At 45.6% G+C, this 20,722-nt stretch overlaps 1 protein-coding gene across 1 annotated transcript in view; it reads right to left on the bottom strand.

Moving 5' to 3' along the window:
- Positions 1 to 343: 343 nt before the first annotated feature.
- The window catches only part of KCNJ3 (potassium inwardly rectifying channel subfamily J member 3), a 63,085-nt gene continuing 42,706 nt past the window's right edge, over positions 344 to 20,722 (bottom strand). The window contains exon 3 of the mRNA XM_080398745.1: positions 344 to 11,986. Coding sequence (XP_080254871.1) covers positions 11,403 to 11,986 — 584 coding nt within the window. The 3' untranslated portion in view covers positions 344 to 11,402. The remainder of the gene's footprint in view (positions 11,987 to 20,722) is intronic.

Here is a 20,722-nt window from a genome sequence, read left to right as displayed (position 1 = left end):
CAGATGTTGCAAAACTGTGGAGCCTGATACAAGGCATTCTTCAGGAGGAAAGTTCATCGGGTAGGGAAGAAGGGACCTTCACAGCCTGCACTGTCTTGTTTAACCTGTAATACAGCTGCTTGCAGCCTTATTAAAAAGAGTAAAAAAAAGAGAAAAGGAAAGTCTAAAGCAGGAAGAAGTTGCAAAATTAAGTTACAAAATCTTTTCCTCTGCTTTAGAGAAACATTTTGCAGTGAATAAATAAGATGAAAGAAAAGATGCTCTGCAGGAGCACCAGGGGTTTGCACGGTGGCAGCCAGGCTGCAGGACCCCCGTCTCCACAGCCCCTGGCAGGGAGGTGTGGCTGATGGGATTTCGGAATGATGGCTTGTAGTGTGCTCGTTCCATGCCAAAGCAGCTGTGGGAACCTCGGGCTGGAAGAGCAAAGCTCCTGGCTGGGGTTAGACTGGATGGGGTGGGCAGCGTGCCCCAAGGCAGAGCCTGGGGAAACGTCTCCCTCTCCATCCTGAAGAACTGTGATTTTTCCTATGATTTTTTATATACTAGCTCCTAAAAACTTGGAAACAAAGTTCAGCTCTCATAAAAAATATCCTATATATATAACTTTTATTTCTGGACTCTTTAGAAGCAGTCTGTATGCTCCAAACTACTTAAAAGGCACTGAAGCAGAGAGCTACAAAATGTAATTCAAGTTTCCATCTCTTAAATCCCTTCCATTTTAATACGAAGATAAAGTATTTATGGAAGCAGCAGCAACCTGACTCCCAACGGCAGTTGGCCTAACCAGGCTAACTGAACTTTTTACGATCGCAATAATTGCATTAATATTTGCTTATTTGTATAAAAGTAAGGCGGTTCACTGGAGACACCCATGCCAGCATGTCCTGCCAGAGCAGAAGGCCTGATCGCTGCTTAAATCCTTCCCTCCTGTGGACCCTGTGCAAATATTTTTTCTTTCATTGTAAAAAAAAGGTCTTAATGAAATAGAATATATTTTGTGCTCTGCACCCTGCCTGGGATTGCTCACCCGCAATCCAATGGCAAATAGACCACAAAACTGAACCCCACCATTAGAACACACTAACCTGGTGCACTGGTGTCTCCACTGTCAAGGGAGGTAACAAGGAAAATGTAAAAATATCTTTTTTTTCCCACTTAAATATGACAATTGCTAATCCCCAGAGCAAGGAGTTTTATGCAAATCCACCATCACCACCCCTGCAAAAAAAACCCAAAAAAGCCAAAAAAACCCAACAACAAATCAAACAAACCAAAAAAATGAACAACACCCTCCCCCCCCCCAACAACCGAAGGGCTATCAATGAGCAGATTGCACAGCATTTAAAACAAAACTAGAAGGGTATTTTTCAGTTTAAGCTGGAGGTGGCAGGCAGTCAGCACTTCCTTCACCTTGGGGGTGATCCCTGCCATTTACCCAGGACTCTCCTTTCTTCTTTTTTTTTTTTTTAATTTCAGATTTATCTTTGTGACTACAAACTCATTTACTGACTTATTCAAATAGTTTTCTTTTTAACCACTCAATAACCAAATACTGTAAAGCCTCAAGTCACTGGCATTCCCAATGTGCCTCTGCAGAAGGACGCAAATGGCTTATAAGCTTATTACCGTGCAGGGGTTTTAAGCCCAAGGCAGAATGATGTGCAATGCCAGAAAGCACCCGAGCACTTCCAACTCACTTACTACTGGAAAGAAAAGGCAGCCTGAGTAAAGAGGACAGGGACGGACAGCTAAATCAGCATTCTTTTTTTGCACATCCAGTTATTTATAGGATAATATTCTGAGGTCTAGATTTAAGAAGACAATAAATTGTCTTCACAAAACCTAGACCTACAAGCACTTAAGAACATTCTTCTGCTATTGTCTTTCTGCTCCATTAACTTTGGCACTGACGTATCGGAGCAGTATCTGACATTTCTTACAGAGTGTGCCATTTCCTTAGCATAGATTTCCTGAGGGCTAAGTAAACTAAGTATGTATGCACAAGGAAAAATATAATATAAAATACATAAATTATGCAATAGTATTAAGGTATCGGTATGGAGGCCCCGTGGCCTAGTCGAATATTGTGTGTGTGCAGAATTGTAAATGACTGCTTATAAAATATTTGCACCATGCAGGACCTGTAGCGCAGCTGACATGAGACCCTGATTTTATAACAGATATTTTAGGAATATTATATAAAAATTAAGAATAGGTCTTGTCGAAGAAACTGTTATTTCTTGCTTTTTTAATATTAAATTATAAATTATGCATTAGGAAGGGGCCATTGAGTTCTTTGAATGTTTATCAATAACATTCAGCATACATTTTAAATTGTATTTTGTGTCCCTTATGAAGTGATGCCCCTTCCATGAACCCAGAAGAGCAAAGCTGAGCACTGCCAGCGCTGCCAGGTGAGATCTCCATTCCTCTGTGGGAATGAGGATGGGTTCCCCCCCAAGAAGGGAGGAGGGAGCCTTTCCTTGAGGAATGCAGCTGGTGTTTGTACCCTTGTGGCATCACTATATATTGATAACTAAGGCAATGCAACTGTTGGTATTAGGACACTTTTACTGAACCTGAAGTAAAAGGTGCTTGAGCTGTGTGTCGAACAGAGTAATCGAAAATAGATTTGGTATATGGACATAGAGGTGGCTGCGCTTCCTAGGGGGTAAGTATTTGTGATGGCTTTTATCTGTGATATTGCAATGCTGGGTATACTAGACAGCTTCTTCGAAAATGAGCAAAACCTACATTTCTACTAGCCACCATATGAAATGGGTACTTTTATGCACTGTGGTTTTGCACTTGTGTGTACATTTAGAGGATATATGACCTGAGTATCCATATGCTCCATACCTGAGTATCCACGTGCTCCCAAAGAGCTTCAGCAGCCCTCGTTAGAGCCCCCAGTTCCCCTGAGCTCCTGGCAAAGCCCCAGGCAGCTTATGGGGTAAAGCTACTTGTCATGTGTTGCCCAGCCGCAGCCCAGTATTAAAACAAAAGAAATTTTTATTTTACTGTCTCAAGCTCTAGTGCGAATGAGCTGAAGGGTGCTGCTTTTTGACTTTCGGAAGCCGGGAAAACCAGGTAAACTTGAAGCTGCAGGGAGCCCATGCAATGTTGCTACCTTGCCTTGCAGTATTTAACTGCTGCTCCACACGCGCACCCTGCCTGGCTCTCCCCTGCTGCATACCATCAAAAGTCAGTTAAAGAGAAATCAATTATCTTCACTTAGAGCTTTTCATTCACGTATACCACTGGGAATGGCTGAAGCAGAATAAATTACTATATTCCTATAAACATCAATGGGAAATTATATTTATGTGCTCTTTGGATGCACATTTGTATTTTAGGATTGGGTAATCTCATTACTGAGGCTGTAAGATTTGAACAAATTTGGTAGAAAGATGGATGAGACAGACGTGTTTATGAGATTTTTTTGTTTTTGAACTCATCTCTTGCGATGCTTTTGGCACCGGTACTGCTGCTGTGACACTTCACGCCACGTTGATGCCATTTTTACCCTCTGTGTCCCATGGAGGTGACAGAACCATTGCGTTGCGTCACCTTCACTTGCAGCTACCCTGCCTGGAGCCTCTGTCAGCAGGCTGGGGGCGTTCTGCAGCCAGTTCAGAGCATGCGTGCAGCAAACATTGCACTTACAGTGCTCTATTAAAGCAATGTGGTTCAGGAGTCTAAAGGCATGGTTAAACTGTAATGATAGTCTGAAAAAAACATTCCTACATTGACTCTTTAGCACTCCACACTTGCTTTCAAATTGTCTCAATGCACAGGCATTGCCATTTTTTTTCTTATTAGCATGGAGAATTTTGTGACTAAAAGAACAAGGTATTATCAAATAATATATTAAGCAAATACGTTGAGAGTTTTACCCAATTTGCATAAAATGAAAAATATAAATTCATAATGAATTAATTAAAAGAACAAAATACTTTGTTTTATCATCTCAAAGGGAAGCTTTTCTAATTTATTTTAAAACTAAATTAATTTTGTTATAAAGTGTGGATTTATCAATGTTGTCAATCAGTATATTTCATATAGCTCCTTCCTGGAGTGGGGCATAAGGTCATGTTTATATCCATCCTGAGCATCATCCCAGCCTAGGATGTAATTTTGTCCCTATTTTGGGACATGCGTTAATTTGGCTTTTCTTTTCTTTGTTACTGACAAAGGTTCCTAGAACGCTTAAGGAAACGATGCCTGGAGCCTTACCAGGAAAAATTTGGAGGATGCCAAGAGAAAAGTCTCCGCAGGTTACTCCAACAGCGAGTGATGATGCCGTGCCCGCGCTCTCCCTCGCTTTCTCTCTTTCGCACACTCGTCCATCTGTCACGAGCTTTCCTTCGCATGCAGTTGGTGTGGAACAAGTCCAAAGACCTGATTCCTGAGGCAATGCCCAAAAAGCTTATGTAAACCTACAAACACTTTAGACAGAAATACACGTAAAAGTTTGGAGAGTGAAAATGGGGAATAAATCTGAATTACCAAACAGTAATCTTGACTGCTGTTACCTATAGTATTATGGATACACAGATGTCACAGATTATGTGTTTTCTTAGGAATGTATAGTAATTATTATGTGCACACTGTGTACTTACTTACCTGAACGTTGCCTTACCTGGATAAACGGACCAAGCTCTGCTGAGCCCACGGCATTTGCAATCACCAGCATGTCTCATCCTCACGTCATGCTCATGCTGTTCCTCAGACCTCCACCAGCTTGGCAAAGCCAGTCACTGGGGTGAGCGGAGATGGGCACTGGAACACAGCTGCTGCGTGGGGCTGCGCTGACACCGCCAAGTGCCGGTGGGGCTCGCCACCTGGGCTGGCAAGCAGTTTCAAAGACAAATGGCATAACTGGTTGTCATGTGTGATGTTCTGCTTGCTTCTTATTAGCATCCCCCATTCGACAGGAGGAAAGTGATGGTAGCCTCAGTGGTTTCATTGAGTTGCCTAATTGTCATGACTGTAAGCTGGGCTTAGTAACGAGAAAATGCTCATGGCATTGGGGTTATCTCCATTCATCATTTGGTGATGCCCATGGTCCACGAGTATTATGAATAGACCTGTTGGCTTTGGGGAGGACGCTGCATGGTAACAGTACTTGGGTCTAGACAGCCTTGCCCTGCCCAGGGAGATGCAGGTGTCTATTCCTGGTGTGGGTCCCTGATGGATGAAACAGAGAAGTCTCAGCCAGTGGATGTCTATAGTCAAACACCTGTAGCTTTGAAACGGGAGAACCCTATTTCCCTGCCTTGCTCATAAAGAAGGGCAGCCAGGTGGGAGTGACAAGATGCCTGACAGTCCCCAGCCCATACCAGTCCATCATTGTCCCTCAGCCGTGGGTGGGTGGGTGGGCTGTACAGCATGCGCGATGCTAACTGAGCACATCCCCTGCTGGGTCTCAGACCACATCCTCAGCAGCAAAACTCATGGGTGCTGCAACAGTAGAGGCAGTTGGGATAGACCACCCTCTCTCTCCCTGTGACTTTGGGGCCAACTCTGTCCACAAACCTGCTTGCCCTCCCAGAAGCAGCTCACCTGGGCTCCAGAGGTTAAAAGAAGCAGCTCGATGCTGTGCCCAGGCATCACCCAGCACGCTGCAGTGGCGGGGGCTGGGGGGGTCATACACAGCCGAGCACAGCAGTGAGGGCCTCCCAGCCTCTGATTGATGAGGCACAGATGTTTGTCTTGGGAATAATAATTCAAGTGGATTTCTGCAGCAATCAGAGAGTGCTTGGAAGTGGTGTAAACAGATTAACAAAACCAGTATTGCACTTAGGCTAAATAGCACTTATAACCATAGAAAAATTAGGCTGTCATAAAAGGATGAGTTCTCTCTGTCTGTGCCCCTCTTTTTCCCTTCCACACTCTTTCCCTTCCCCCCTTCCCCTTTTTGTAACATGGAAATGTGAGCATCATAACTGTAAATCACCTCCATTCCATGGGGGGGGGGGTGTGGTGTGTAACTATTTATCACACGTGAATACCGCACTGCCCTTCCTGCTCCCGCTCGGTCACAGGGCGGCTGGTGTGAGCTGCAGCGCCGTCAGGAGCCACCTGTCACCCCCACCTAATGCTTTAAAAAAATATATGGATGCAGCTGCCTTCAGTAGTGACCTGATCCATAAATCCTGCCCGTGCTGGGGTTCGTAGCTCAAACCACTGGTGGGGCCAGGGCTGCTGCTGGGCTGCCTGGGCAGCAAATTCCCCCACTTCCCCAGCAATGTGCCCCACATCCTTCCTTGCCATGGCAGCGTAAAGCCCTCACACTTGATTTAGAGGTTTTTAAATTCTCCTTGTTTACCCTGACACAGGATGAGAACGTATTTCCTCTTGAGCTCGTATACCAGGGATGCTTCTCTCTCCTTGTCACCCGTCCTCCCTGGCAGACATGTTTCCTAGGTAGGTATTTAAAACCTACCTCCAGTTTCATTGGCCTATCTCCCAGTAAATACTGCAAACTCACTTGTTTCAGCCACGGCTGAGGAGATGAGCTCAAACGCACTCTGCGCCTGATGCTGTGGGGTGACTGATACAGCCCCACGTGGCGTGTCTCCATTCTGCCGCACGTGGTAACTCAATTACACCAAGCGCAGTTTGCAGCCCAATTACACCTCAGTTTGCAGCGGTTTTAACACAGGGAGCAATAGGACGGCCCCTCAATTCCCCAAGGATGCTCCTTGCAAGGCAGGATCTCCGCTAGCTGATACAGGTATTCCTGGGTGACCCCAGTTATGCTGTACCAAGGGATGTGGAAATAACCCCAAGAATAAAACTTTGAGCAGAAACCAGGTGTGTAGGCAAAGAAACCTCCAACTTTTACTATCTCATCACTTCTAACAGTATGGAAAAAAAAAAAATACTAGCATACAGGGGCAATTTATGGTGGACCAGCAATATAAGGTCAGGACTCAGAGCAAGGCGAGTGGTTAACGGGTTAAAAAATAATGTGGTTATGCTCTTCACCCAGCAGCCTCTTGGGGGGAAGGAGTTAAAAACTCAACTCTCATCACACACCTTTTGTCATCCTTTTATTGTTGTTAGAACAGAACATATGTTGCTCACCCTCAGAGGTGATGCCCAGCCACTAACCGGACAATTTATAGTAAAAACCAGAGAGGAAGGTCTGGTCTCCTAATGGGGAGAGATTTGATAGCCTCTATTGATTTCTGGAGAATTAATTCCTGGGGCTGGATGGGGGAGGTAATGATAAAAATTCCCAGTTCTCTATGCAAGGGGAAGGAGAGCTCCCCAGCTGCTGTGCTACAGAGGAAATAGTGTTTCATAAATTCAGGTAAAGTTCAAAAATTCAGCAGGAGATGGGCACATCGGGGCTGCCCGTGGGTGTTCTGCACATACCTCAGGCTCTGCTCTCTGCTGTCCTTCAGGACGGAGCTGGCGGACTCCTGACTCGGTGTTTCTGGGCTGGGCTCGGCCAGACCACCTCCAAGGATCCTGAAAACGCAGCTCAGCTAAACTCAGGTTTTATTTCTGCTGCTTTTAAGATCAGTCAAGAGCTTGGCCATCTGCATACACTAAATGTGAAATCAGGAGCCCTTAAACAGCTTGAATACAAAGTCATTTATTAAAGTGATAAAAAGTGGACAGGACAAAAGACAAACACATTTAAACCGAACAATTTTTGAAAGTTTAATATAGCTTTAGATAAAACTGAGCTTGCAGTATTAATGAATACAAGAGTTTGTTATTTTGTATAATTCAAATAAACTTGTACATTTATACAGTTATAGACTGCATGCCAGAAAATGCATTTAGTTTATTCTAATCTGAATATGTACAATTTACAATATAATTCAAGCATAAATTCAGCAGTAGAGAACACAGACCGGCTGTGCAATCAGTTACTTTGTCTTAGCACAAGCGTTAGGGCTGGGCTAAAATATCAATTAGGGGGGAAAAAAACTGGCCACACCAATAAAAATGAAATATTAACCAGAAGTAACTTCCTAAAATAAATAACTAAAGGAAGTTATCATCCACATTTGTACTTTCACTCGTATTAATGAGACACATACATTGTCATCTTAACATATGTAACACACCGCAATACAAGCCACAAGCCTCAGAAATCTTGCACCCATCAAGGATGGGTGCATATTTTGATTTTAAAAAATCAAACTTTTCAGTTAATCGTAACTTAGTATTTTCTATGGCATTACTTTAATAAAAGCCAGGCTACTTCTCCAGGGTTTCACACACTTTTGCATGTTTTATACAAGCTACTGAGTAAGCTGCAGCTGCTCAGACTGCCAGCTACAGCACTTTGCCCTGTCACCTATTTTAAGTTCAATCTGTAGAACACATTCACACTGCTCCTACTTAATTCACTCTTGTACACAGACTCAATCCAAAGTTTCCCAAACAAAAACGCCACTTGGCTCTCCCGAAGGCAGGACTTTGCAGCTGCTGAGCAGCCACCTGCCTCACACCAGGCACGAGAAGTCCAGCACCTTCCCCGCAGCTCTTGGGAGGGAAGATGCTGGTGGCCCCAGGGCACGGCTGGTGAAACAGCATTGCTCCTAGGCTGGGGGCATGGCACATTTACTTTTCCATAAAGAAAAGTCAACAGGACCATGAGCCACCCCCCATGCTGATGGCAGGAGAACTCAGCAAAGATGGGGAACCCCCCAAGGGACCCCCCCACCTTGCACCTGCACTTCCCTACCAGAGCCACAAAAATGCAGGCAGCACAGGGCAAGATATGGAGTGCAGTAGAATAGAAAGAAAAGGAAAGGGAAGGGAAAAAGGAGAGGAGAGGGGAGAGGAGAAGGAGAAGGAGAAGGAGAAGGGGAAGAAGAAGGAGGAGAGAGAAGGAGAAGGAGAAAAAGGAGAAGGAGAGGATATTTTCAGTTGGAAGGGATCTACAATGACCACCTAGTTCAAGTACAGCGTCACAAGAGCGCAGCCGGTTGGCTGGGTCACACTCCGGCAGCATCCCGGCGAGGAGGCAGTGGTCCCCCATCCACCCCAAACAAACCAAAGGAGGTTTGAGGAGAGGTCAAGCTGCTGGAGACCATTCTTTCAAAACCAGAGCAATCTGCTCAAGCCTATTGGCAAGACTCATCACTCGGCTGTGCCGCTGGCCAAATGTTTACCACACCAATTAATGTTCTGGCTCTCTGGTTTGGACTTGGTGGCATTTTTACTGTTGACTTGTACATGGCTATTTTTGCTGTCAGTCAAGGACTGGTAGAAGAGTTACGTGTGGTACAAAAGTCTGCAGTATTTTACAAGACAACCTGAGGAAGTGTTAGCAAAGAGGGGAAAAGAAGTCCAGATTTTATCTTGCCACATCAGCAATCCACTCACCGCATGTGTAGAGCACTGGATTGGCACACAGGGAGCAATGCATGACCTTCCCTTCAACAATAACGTGCGGAGAATTGAAGTATAGACAAAGGTGTAAAAAGCATGCAATGCCACTCAAAAATCATGATAAACAATGAAAAGAAACTTTGGAAGTTAGTATAAAGTCCTTGGGTGTGCAACTGACCAGTCATACATTGCAACTTCCAGTGAAAGCCCTGAGCCACAGCGGTGTCCGAGCCAACCCTCCAGCTGTGCTGTTTCTAAGTTCTTATTCCATGCCAGTGTTTATAACAAAAACATTTTTTTTCCTCAAAGATTGCCATATCTGTTGTTATTAGTCACATATCAAGCACCAACATTCGTGCAGGATGGTCCAGAGCCCACGAGTCAGAAGTGCCCATCCATGACTGAAGCTATGCATGCATCTCCTGACCCACACGTGTCCATGACTGGGACCACGTGGCTGTGGTCTCAAGGGTTTTACATGCAGACAATGTCACGCAGAGTCCTTTTCCTGGTCGCTGTTGGTGGTGGCTTTCGTACCCAGCTCTCTGTCAATGCTGCCCATCACTCCATCTTGCCTAGACCTCCTCCTCCTCCAAGAAGGAGCCTCTGGGAAGCCATCGTGACATGGCCCCCAAATACAGACCCCAGACTAGAAGTGTCCCTGGGCATCGCAGCAGCCAGCCTCCAGCTTTTTGTGGAGGGTCCAGAGCAGTGCGGGATGCTCCAGCACCGCAAGCCATGACCACAGGGGCACCCGCACAACACCCAGCCCTCCTGGCTCGACCCCGCTGGAGCAAAACCAGATGGATAAAGGAAAACCCAAACACAAGCACAGAAGGATATCAAACCAAACATTTATACAAAGTATTACTCATTTTGAAACCCACAGGGTCAACTTCAGTTAAGAACATCTTTAAACATCATTTTCACCATAGCAAAAGCAGTAAGGAGTGATGCCACCGGCAGCGCAGCCAGCAGCCGGTGTGTCCTGTGCCCACCCGGGCTTGGGACTTGCCGCAACTTCGCACAGCTCCGGCTGCAAGGTCATGGCTCACGCAACCATCACCTGCATCGCTACCAGCCCAACTGGGCCGTCAAAGCAAGAGGGAGTGAAATCTGGGCACTGCGGAATTAGGGGAATGATGACTCTGCCTTGGGATGCAGTTCATCAGGAATAAATGCCTGCTTGGCTTCATGGAGACATTCAGCTGTTTTGATGTTTAGCTATTCTATCAACATGAGAAATCAAGCACGTCCTGCTTATTTATAATGGTTTTCTGGCACATATATTATAAATCACAAATATTTTTAAAAATTTTTACTAACTGTATCTAAAGTGTGAATTTTATTCCTTTATTTACGGTTCTGCCTAGGCTTATTAGTACAAGTTTCTTCTCTAAACAATGCCTTATGAAATACATTTAGATTTTTTTCCAGTAGCCTAGATGCAGGAAAAGAAACCCCAAGAAAATGCTAAAGCAAAATAGAAACCAGCAGTTAATTTAAGGCTAGCAGATTTGGTGTTCAGTATTAACGAATACACCTTCTTTTAAGAAAAAAGACATGCACCATAACTACTTTGTTGAACAAAACGTCACAATCCACATCAGGAAAAAAAACCCAAACCCAAAACATTTTCAAATTAAATTATAAGTTACCCTGAAAGTTACCCACTTGCATGTTTTACCTACTACTTACTCTTAAGAAATACAGGGAAAGGAACGACCCTTTCCATATTTTTCAGAATATACAGTATAAATATAGTAGGAGTCATGCCATAATACTATATGCAAAAATTGCACACTATTATTGCATGCATGTTGTGATACTACATGCCAACGAACATCAGCTCGCCGATCATCCCGTTGTTCGTACTTACAGCACAGCCACCGCTACGGAGGGGATGCTCCTGCCTCCCGGCGCACCGGGGACCACAGAGTTCAGCACACCTATGGCTGGTGGAGGGCCAGCTCTCCTGCCCACCCTGCCCTTGCCAGTAGCAGTTCAAGCTCTAAACGATAGCTAGAAGTCCTGGCGGGTTATGTAAACCGATCCGAATTCATTTTTCTCAGTTTGGGTGGAAGGTTCCCTTCCATCCTGCCGCCGCCCGACAGCTTCTGAAGCTTGGGCGGCAGGTCGGCCACCGACTGGCTGATGGGATCTGACATCATCTTTGTGGTTTTAGACACCAGTTTCTCCTCTGAATTCCCGGGGACCGAGCTGATCCGCTGGAGTTTCATGGGTAAATCTCCCATGCTGTAGGCCTTCTCAGAGGTGGTGGAACTCATCCTGAGGAGTTTTTTTGGGAAGTCTTCCCTCCCAGTTATTTTCTGCAGTTTTGAAGGTAGTTTTGTGCCAACTTCATCAAGACCATCCAGGCACTCCACCGAGTTATTCCTTTCTTTACTGTTGCTCACCGCGGGTGCTATCAAAGGAGAGGACATTAGCAGCATCTCCTCCTGCTCCTTCACACTGTATGGTGGGGTGGGGACCTCAAACGTCGCGTGGAACTGGGAGTAATCGACTTTAAAGAACCCCTCTTCCAAGGAGATAACAGGGAAGAAACGATGACCCCAGAGCACCTCATCCTCGGTATAGGATGTCCTGGCTTGGCACGTCATCCCTGCAATGAGCAAAGGAGAAAAACTCACCAGCGGGGTCAACTGCAGATACACGTACATCTTAAGGGTTTTTTTTTGAATGTTTCAATGAAATATATTCTATGTTTTTAAATGTATAAAAGAAAAGGCATTTGCACACCTACCATTTACATACAGTAGCTATTAAATTGTCATTCTCAAGGTGAAAGGAGCCAACAATAGAGGAAGGAGTGTAACTGAATAATTCACAGCTGCTATTATGGGCACTTTTGAAGGTTCTGCTGACAAAGGGAAATACAGGGCTAACTGATAACCCCGGTATTAAATTAGCAAGAGCTTCTAATTGTAATGTAAAGATGGATCTGTCAGGATCTTAAAAGTATTACTGAGTTATTCTGTATTTTCATCACATTGACGAATGCGCACAAAACCAGCCCCTACGCTTTATGCATTCCAACCCACCAGCGAGCCGTAGGTATGTCCTACGAAATACATTTATCCCTTTTTAAAGGCTTCACCAGCAATCTGCTCACAGATCCATCGCTTCCAGGCTGAGATCCAAGCTTCAAAAAATTAGCAGGGAAGAAGAAATATGACTAAGAGACTGCCCTTCCTCCACCACCTCCAACCACAGAGAAAAGTCCTCCCCCCTGAGCACCCAGACTTGGCCATCCCAGTGACCCGTCGGACCTCGGAAACCAGAGGGGAATGATGATGGTGGATTGCTGGAGGCTTCTAGAAGAAATCCTGCTGCTGCTTTTTTTTTTTTTCTTTTTAATGGTATCTGTAGCAATCTGTAAACAGAAATATCCTGCCATTTTATCCTAGTATATAAACTGGAAATATGACATTTGGTTTTCAGGAAGCCAAATCTACCTCTGCAAACACATCCTCTGCTTAGCTGGCAAGAACGCCTTTAAGTTGAAAGAAAATTAAAAGAAACCTTGGAAGGCACAAGACAAAAAAATGGCAGGGCTGTAGCGAGGGGGAGCGGGGGATGGATATGTGCCTGGTGACATACAGCCGGGAAATTAAAATTTTATTACACTTCATGCTACTGCTTATGGAATCAAAGTTTTAGTTCTGCATAGCGATTTCCACTGCTAATACAGCTGGGTGTATAACAAGACGTAACACTCAGTTTTCTGTTTTCTCTCTTAGGAGATGAATACAACCCTGGGTTTGGCTGCACTGGCCGCACTGCCACCAGCCGGGCAGGCACCTCTCCTGAGCTCCCACCTGCAGAAGCACACCCCGGGACCACGCAACCCACCCTGGGACCACGCAACCCACCCTGGGACCACGCAACCCACCCCAGGACCACACAACCCACCCTGGGACCACACAACCCACCCCGGGACCACACAACCCACCTCAACACCATGCAACCCATCCCGAGACCATGCAACCCACCTCAAGACCACACAACCCATCCCGAGACCACGCAACCCACCTCAGGACCACACAACACCCCCCCCGCAACACCACCATCTCAAGCCTCACCAGGACAGAAATTCATCATTTATGGTGTACTCTCAGCCGGTCACCATGTGTTTCAGTTGTGTTTACTAAGTGAAGTGGAAGCAATCACATACCTAATGGGTTTAGAAAAAAACCTGCAATTTTCAGAAGAATGGTAATTAGAGTGAGTACTGCTTCCATCTGTGTCCTTTCCTCTACAGCTGTTCGCTCGCCGTACCTTCGTACCTTCGCTGCGAGAGCCCAGACCTTTCCCCTCTGCTTCTTCAGACCTGACCTCTGAGGGCGACCTCATTAGCGAACGAATGCATCTAATAATGCATGCAAATAGCGCGAGCTGCGTTTGGAATTGGGTCTACAGTGCCTGTGAAGCAGATGGCTGGTTAACTCCGGTGACCTATGCTTTAGGTAACAAATTGCTTAAAATGCAAATCACTCTGTACAGGAAAGTTGGTAGCTGTCGACCTTGCTGCGCCGCAGGCTTTGCTGCGGAGGGTGACCCGCGCCTCCGGCATGACTACCGGGCTCCTGTGCTCCCATGGGAATACTGCTGGGGTGGCTACCCCAGCCACGGCAGCGCTGCTCTGCAGGGAGATGGCTGCTGGGTGGAAATCCCTTGTACAGCTTTTCCTTTGCATTGGCAACACACCAAAAAAAAAAAAAAAAAAATTAAGCTTTATCATAAAAGGTGGCTATCAAAATGCCATGGGGGGTGTAACAAGGGGTGTGAGGAGAAAAACAATGCTGCCGGGGCTTGGGGAAGGGGACCAGTGCGCAAAACCTGCATCCACATCCCCATCAGCCTCCCCATCTGCATCCGCACCTGCAGGAGCCCCCATGGCCAATGCTGCACAGCCAGGGCAGTGCTGTGTACAGAACCACTGCCGGCCAGGTCAGGCTCTCACATTGCTGCCAGCTGCAGGGCTGCAGGGCTGTTTCTGCCTCCTGATCTACTTCCCAAACCTGCTGCTGCCAGTAGTCTTTCAAAGGAGGAATTTTATACCTGCTTCCTATCGAAGAATGTATTAGCTGGATCTCAGGAAAATCAGCTTCACATTTTGTTCCACTGATGTAACCCTTTGTAAGCTCACTGGAGAGATAAATATTCACAGGTATATAATTTTTCTTTAAAATCAATTTATCTTACTCACTAACAAACCCGAGGGTGCAAATTATTTAAGGGCCTCTCAGGATGAACAGCAGCAACTAATATGCTTGTCATTATAGGGAATACCTGCCATGCCAGGCAGACGATGCTAACAGGTGCTAACATGCTCTGATAAGCCCTTAGACAAGAAATCAATTCTCAGGTTTTCTTCCAGCTCTTCTGCATTTCCCGGCTCTTCCTTCCCTTTCAGTTTTCTCGGCAAAGCCTCAGACTCCCAGCTACAAGCTCTGCAACGCCTTTCTGCTATTACACGCTCCGAGCAGCCAGCTCACAGCAGCCCCCGCTGTAACTATCTCCTTTGTATTATTACAGCAATAACAACAGAGTTGCATAAGGCACTTGATGACCGGAGCCATTATCCATGTCCTTGCGCAGAACGAGCATCAGCCCTTTGCAAGTGTCCTTACACATGGCTCGTGCTCCCAGTCAGGGCATTTCCAGCTGGCAGCAGCGCACGGAGCGGCACAGACCTGGGGCTGCCAGCCAGCCCAGGAACAGAGCGTACATCCCGCACTGGGAGCATCCCATCTCCCTTGGGCATACATAACCCGTTACGTTGCTTCTCACGGCACGGGTGAAGCTAACCACGGCCGAGGCAGGTTCAGACATCACGCGCAGCGTCAGCATGGCGCGGGAAACACATCGCCCACAGCTCGCCTGGCCCCTTGCTTGCACCAAGACCTGCCTCTTCAGCAGGCTGCTTGGACGGGAAAGCACCACACCAAAAATCAGCGGGTATTTCTGCATTTTCCCATAGGAAAAACAAGAGTACCTGGGTGCAAGCCACCACTGACAGCCCTTCTTGAAAACTACCTCAGGATTATTTTCCAATTATTTATGCCCAGGTAAATATAGGCTTTTTATTTTAACGCAGATGTAGTTTCTTTCTGACCTGTAAATAAGATGCATAAAGCAGGAGGCAGCTGGCAGCCGTGCAGGGCTGCACCAAGGTGCAGGCAGGCGCGGGGTCGGGCTGCTGATGGACACCTACAGTGGGACAGCACACTGCGGTGGGCATGGCTCAGCCCAGCAGCCTCTAGCACAGCATTATATCAGGATGTATATATATATATATAATATATCAGGATATATTACATATATCCATTAATATCAGGCCAGTAAGTTGTCTTCTCCTTCTCTTGGTACAAAAAGCTTTTTGGGGTTTTTTGTATTTTTTTTCTCTTTCCCTATGAAGTTATCCATCAGCAGGGTACACAGCCAGCAGATCCTTTGATGCCTTCGTCACGCTAATGAGCCTGTTAAAATTTTACCAACTTGTCTATATTATTAATATTCATTTGCAGTATAAATTTTAAACTCTCGTTTGGAAGCAAACACACTGTATGCAGTGCATATCATTAAAAAGCCATCCATTTGTCAAAGTAAAAGGTTTCCATGCATTTTGTTCATCACTCCTAACACATGGTTCCATCACGACGTGCTCTCCAGAGCTGTTAACAGCTGGTGACAGCAAGGCACATTAGCAAAACTCTGCCTGCATACAAATCACAACAACGCACCTGAAAAAGAGGTACGCTGATGCGTATATTCCAGCATAAAACCCAAACAAAATGTCCAATAAACCCCTCTCTATTATTTAAAAACAGAGGCTGCAAAAACGTTCCCTATGTCCAAGGGAAGCGATTTCCATCCAGGAGCACTGCTCCCAAGGGGGTAAGTGATGCTCTTCTGTCTGAATACCCCCTGCTTTCACAAAACTCACTCCTATGCATTTGGGAGCGCCCCTACCCAGATCATCTCTGGCTGTTTCCAGGAATTGTATTCCTTCTGCAGGAACCAGGAGCTGACTCTGTTTCCAAAGTATTATGAATAATGAGCTTTAAGAAAGGCAAGAGCAAAGTTTTGGGACCATCTCCTCAAAGGCAGAGGCTGAAATGGTGTAAGAGAGAGCTTCAGTATTACACATTTTTAGAAATTTTGCTACCGATTAAACTCAGTCATTTACAGCCACCTGTAGTGATCCGGCATCCTTCTGCAGAGTCCGGCACATAATGCCACAGTCCATTACACAGGAAAATCCCAGCCATGCATATTTAGGAAAATTTCCCATTAACCTCCTTAAATAATGTGCAGTGGAGCAGCTCTGGAGGATGAGCACAGGTTGAACTGATACATTTCTCTCCTTAAGTTTGATATGAAAATAACTTTTAATTTATTTTTTTTTTTAATAATTATGCCTTCTCCTTTCAGCATCTGCTCTATCTGAAGGAACTGCTATCACTGGGGGTAAAAAAAGCAGCATCTATCTGTCATATCAAAAGTTATTAGTTACAAGTTGTTATTTCTAATGAGGTATTTCTAATGAGGTTTTAGAGCCCTAGCTGAGCTGAAAAAATGGATGCAATTATCCCACCCTCAGCCAAGCAGCAGACTATTTAAGCTTCTGTTTTTCTCTGTCTCTGGCAGGTTTAGACTCGGCACCCCATTTCCAGGAAACACCAATGAGAAACAGCGTTGTGCAAACACTCACACACAGCTGACGGGGACCAGAGCTCCCAGCACGCTCGCTCAATAAACGTGTAACACTGAGAAGGCTCGGTGCCGTTGGGATGATGCTGGGGTCGAAATTCCCCAGCATCTGAATTTCTAGTAATTCACTCAACAATCTCAATAGCTTCTAGCTTTGCTACTAGAAAAGGCCAGTTCCCTGGGAAGGTGAAGGCATCCCAAAGGGCAACGGCTGTTGCCACCAAACCCATCAAAAATCCAGCGTCATCTTGCATCACCCAAAGTCCCGTCCCATGTATGCTGGCCACGATGTCCCCATCGCTGGGATTGGGTTGTGATGGGCACTGCACACCCTGCTGAAGTTATTTGACACAGCTGGATGTGGACAACCTGTCCTTCATCCCCAGGCTGGGCTCTGTAAGCCTGAGCTCAGCTACAGGCTGGATGGGGCTGGGAGCAGCCTGGGCTGGGGAAGGTGTATGTCCCTGCCCGGGGCAGGGGGTGGGAACTGGGTGGGCTTTAAGGTCCCTTCCAGCTCAAACTGTTCTGTGATTCCATGAAACAGTCACCACTGTGGTTAGTCCTGGCTCTAGACATCTAGACGGATCCTGAAGTACCCAGGTACACGGTCCCTCCTGAAGCAGCCAACGATGACAATACAGCACATCCCAGTGCTGCGACTCGCTGTCAGCACAGCTGAGAGCTGCCACCCCCAATTAATAAGGGGGCAGATGAAGGACAAAAAAATCTGTAAATAAATGCTTTGGCTAATTCTATCCTATAATAACCCTCAAATTATTTCTAAATTTCTAAAGTACCCAGATGGAGCTGGCTGTATTCAGGCGATTTCTAGAACTCATAATATACTGTCTTGAAAAAAACAGAAGCGTGCTGTTATTTATATGGCCCTCTTACACTTTATTACAGAATTTGGCTGATAGCTGACAAATCATAGATCATTAATAAGCTTTTAACAGCCCCCCTGTGAAAGCCTTCGGAAGCAATTCAGGCATACAAAGGTCACACAGCTCTCTTCTCTCTCCAAGGGAATGCCAGAGATTTCACCTTAAATCTTTTTATGCTTCTGGGCTGCAGTGTGCTGGCCAAGAGCTGGGCGCAGGGACACCAGGAGGTGTCCTTCTTAACACGGAAACATGGAAAATTTAATCTGAGCCAGTTGGGGACAGAGATAATTATTTTGGCATTACGACGACTCAATAGCACATCGTCCCAAAAGCACCAAAAAGGGCATCTTGGCAGCCCACTCACCAGGACTGGTGCAAAGAGAAATCCTCCAGGAGAAGTTATTGGCAAAAATACACAAATATGTTTGCATTTTGTCAGATTTTTTTTGTTTTTACTTATTCAGAGCTTGGGCCCTGCACGTTACAATGCCTGGAGCTGAGCCGGGTCCGAGAAGCTGCCTGCGCAGCCGGGTGGCTCTTCCCTTCACCAACTTCACTGCACGTTGGCAGGGTGCTGATCTCCCTTAAACCTGCAGGTTACCTGTAAAGCCTCAAAAACACGTGTTAAAAATGGATCAGCCAGCAATGTTATACCCGTTACTAAGAATTAAGCTCATTTACAACTGTGGTCTATGGCCTATGAAGGCAAGAGTAAAGCTTGATGTGAGACTCGATATAAAAACACACCATCCTCATCCCGCACTCCTGCAGGATTAAGGGAAGATTTACCGCTGTAGAAAAAAGGAGATGCATTATTTCCACAGAAATCTCTCCTCTTCCAGGACTGTAGAGAAAATACAGGCAGAGAAGCTGAATGGGTTGATCACATTTAGCTAAATAACAGCGTGCTATCCTGATGTTAACACCTGGCCCCTGCACCAGTCGGTATCTGACATGCCAATAGATGTCGAGTTCTGTGAAAAGCCAGAAAATGGGCGCCTGAAACAGGAGGTCAGAAACCAGACTCGGAGTGATGGATGCTCCAAAGCTCCTCCTCTCCACGTTCACTGCCACATTATATTTTAATGTAAGTTAAAATGACAAGCTGTACTGTGCATGGCTGAGAAATGTACAGCCTGATGGAAGAGTTTCTAAGCAGACAGAAAGCGTGGTGTCTAAACTCTAACACTTACCATTTGGAAAGAACAGCTATTTTTGGCATTAACGTTTTCCCATCAGAATTTCAGGGGGTATTTTTTTTTATTGAACCGATGATAGTTTGAAGTGCAATAAAACTTTCTGTCAAATTTGTGGTTGTCAGCCTCTGCCGCTGTCTGCTGTCAACACCTGCTTTAATGCACCGGTGCTTTTGCAGCCTGCCTTTCTTTAGTGGAAGGAAGATGGCCAGCTACCTTGCATCTATCCATTTAATGCGCCTGATTACTGTTAAAGTAATGTTTCAGTAAAAAAATCCCTTTTATTAAAGAGCAAAAAAATACAGCATCTCCTGCAATGCAAGAGACAAAAAGAGTCTTAAAGGTAACAACTATAAAAAGGTGCTCTATGAATCCAGGAAAATGTAAGTATGTGAATTCCAAGCCCTGCCTGCAACTGTGAGGGGATGCTTCAGGTGGTGGGATGCAGGCAGTGCACTGCACTCCCAAGAGCCAACGGATTTGCTGCCCATTTTGCTCTGCATGCTCACCTCTGGTTTCCTAGATCATGACACAACCAGGTCCTAGGATGAGACACCAAGCAAAGTGGTGGCCCTCTGCATATAGCTCCACAAGAGCCACGTCCTTGAGAGCTAGAAATTGCCCCAGTACAAGTTGGCCAGAGATTAAACAAGTGAAATGTGCATGCAAACGGGAACCAAGAGAGCAGAGCGGCTCAAGGATCGCAACACACACATCCGTGCAAGAGTCAGACATCAGTCTTATGCTAAACGTTTTAATTTCTCATTGCACTGAATAGCGAACCCAGGCTTCTGCTCTGCTACTCAATTTAGACACGTTGTTTATGCACCGGCACTATAAATACCTCCTGGTTTATTCAGACTGTGCTGTTCTCCCAGGAGCTATCTTGACACTTAAAAAATAGCGCTGACAACAAAGGTATTTTTCTTATCAGCCGGTCCTCTTCTCAGGGCAATTTTTAATCACTCAGACACACATAGTTTTCTGACATCTTGCAGAGAGCTTGCCTTGATGCTTACCAGGACCACAGCTACCCAACATTAGCACAAATTACAGCAGGTTTTGAAAATGTCATAAAACCAGCATGTAAACGCAAGGCACCGCTGCATGTATTAATACGGTTCCTGTGTAAAGGAACGCAACAGGCTGCTGTTCAGGAGAGCTAACCTCCCCTATTGTATTAGCCACTTACGAAAGAAAAGGAGAGGGAAAAAAAAAAAAAAAAAAAAGGCAGCCTTCAGCGCTGCCCTCCTGTGCTCAGCCTGCAGACCTCTGCAGCAGTATTTTCCATTCTTTTGAAAAAAACAGAGCCAGAAGTTCAGCTATCTGAACCAAACTGCCTAATGCATATTTAACGCAGCGACAGGAATTTATACTATCTGAGAATCTGGCCTGGTATTTTTATTCTCTCTCTCTCTCTTTTTTTTTCCAACCCAAACCCCCATATTATTCTGAAAGACTCCCATCCTTTCCTTTCTACCTATGTGCACGAGTGCGTCAGGGCTGATTCCAGCCCCTTTAGCTCCTTTCTTCGAGCAGATT

This window comes from Falco punctatus, assembly GCF_963210335.1.
Source record: "Falco punctatus genome assembly, chromosome: 8".
In the NCBI taxonomy this organism is placed as follows: domain Eukaryota; kingdom Metazoa; phylum Chordata; class Aves; order Falconiformes; family Falconidae; genus Falco; species Falco punctatus.
Note: the sequence above shows the minus strand (reverse complement) of the source record. Positions and strands in the feature narration are given on the sequence as shown.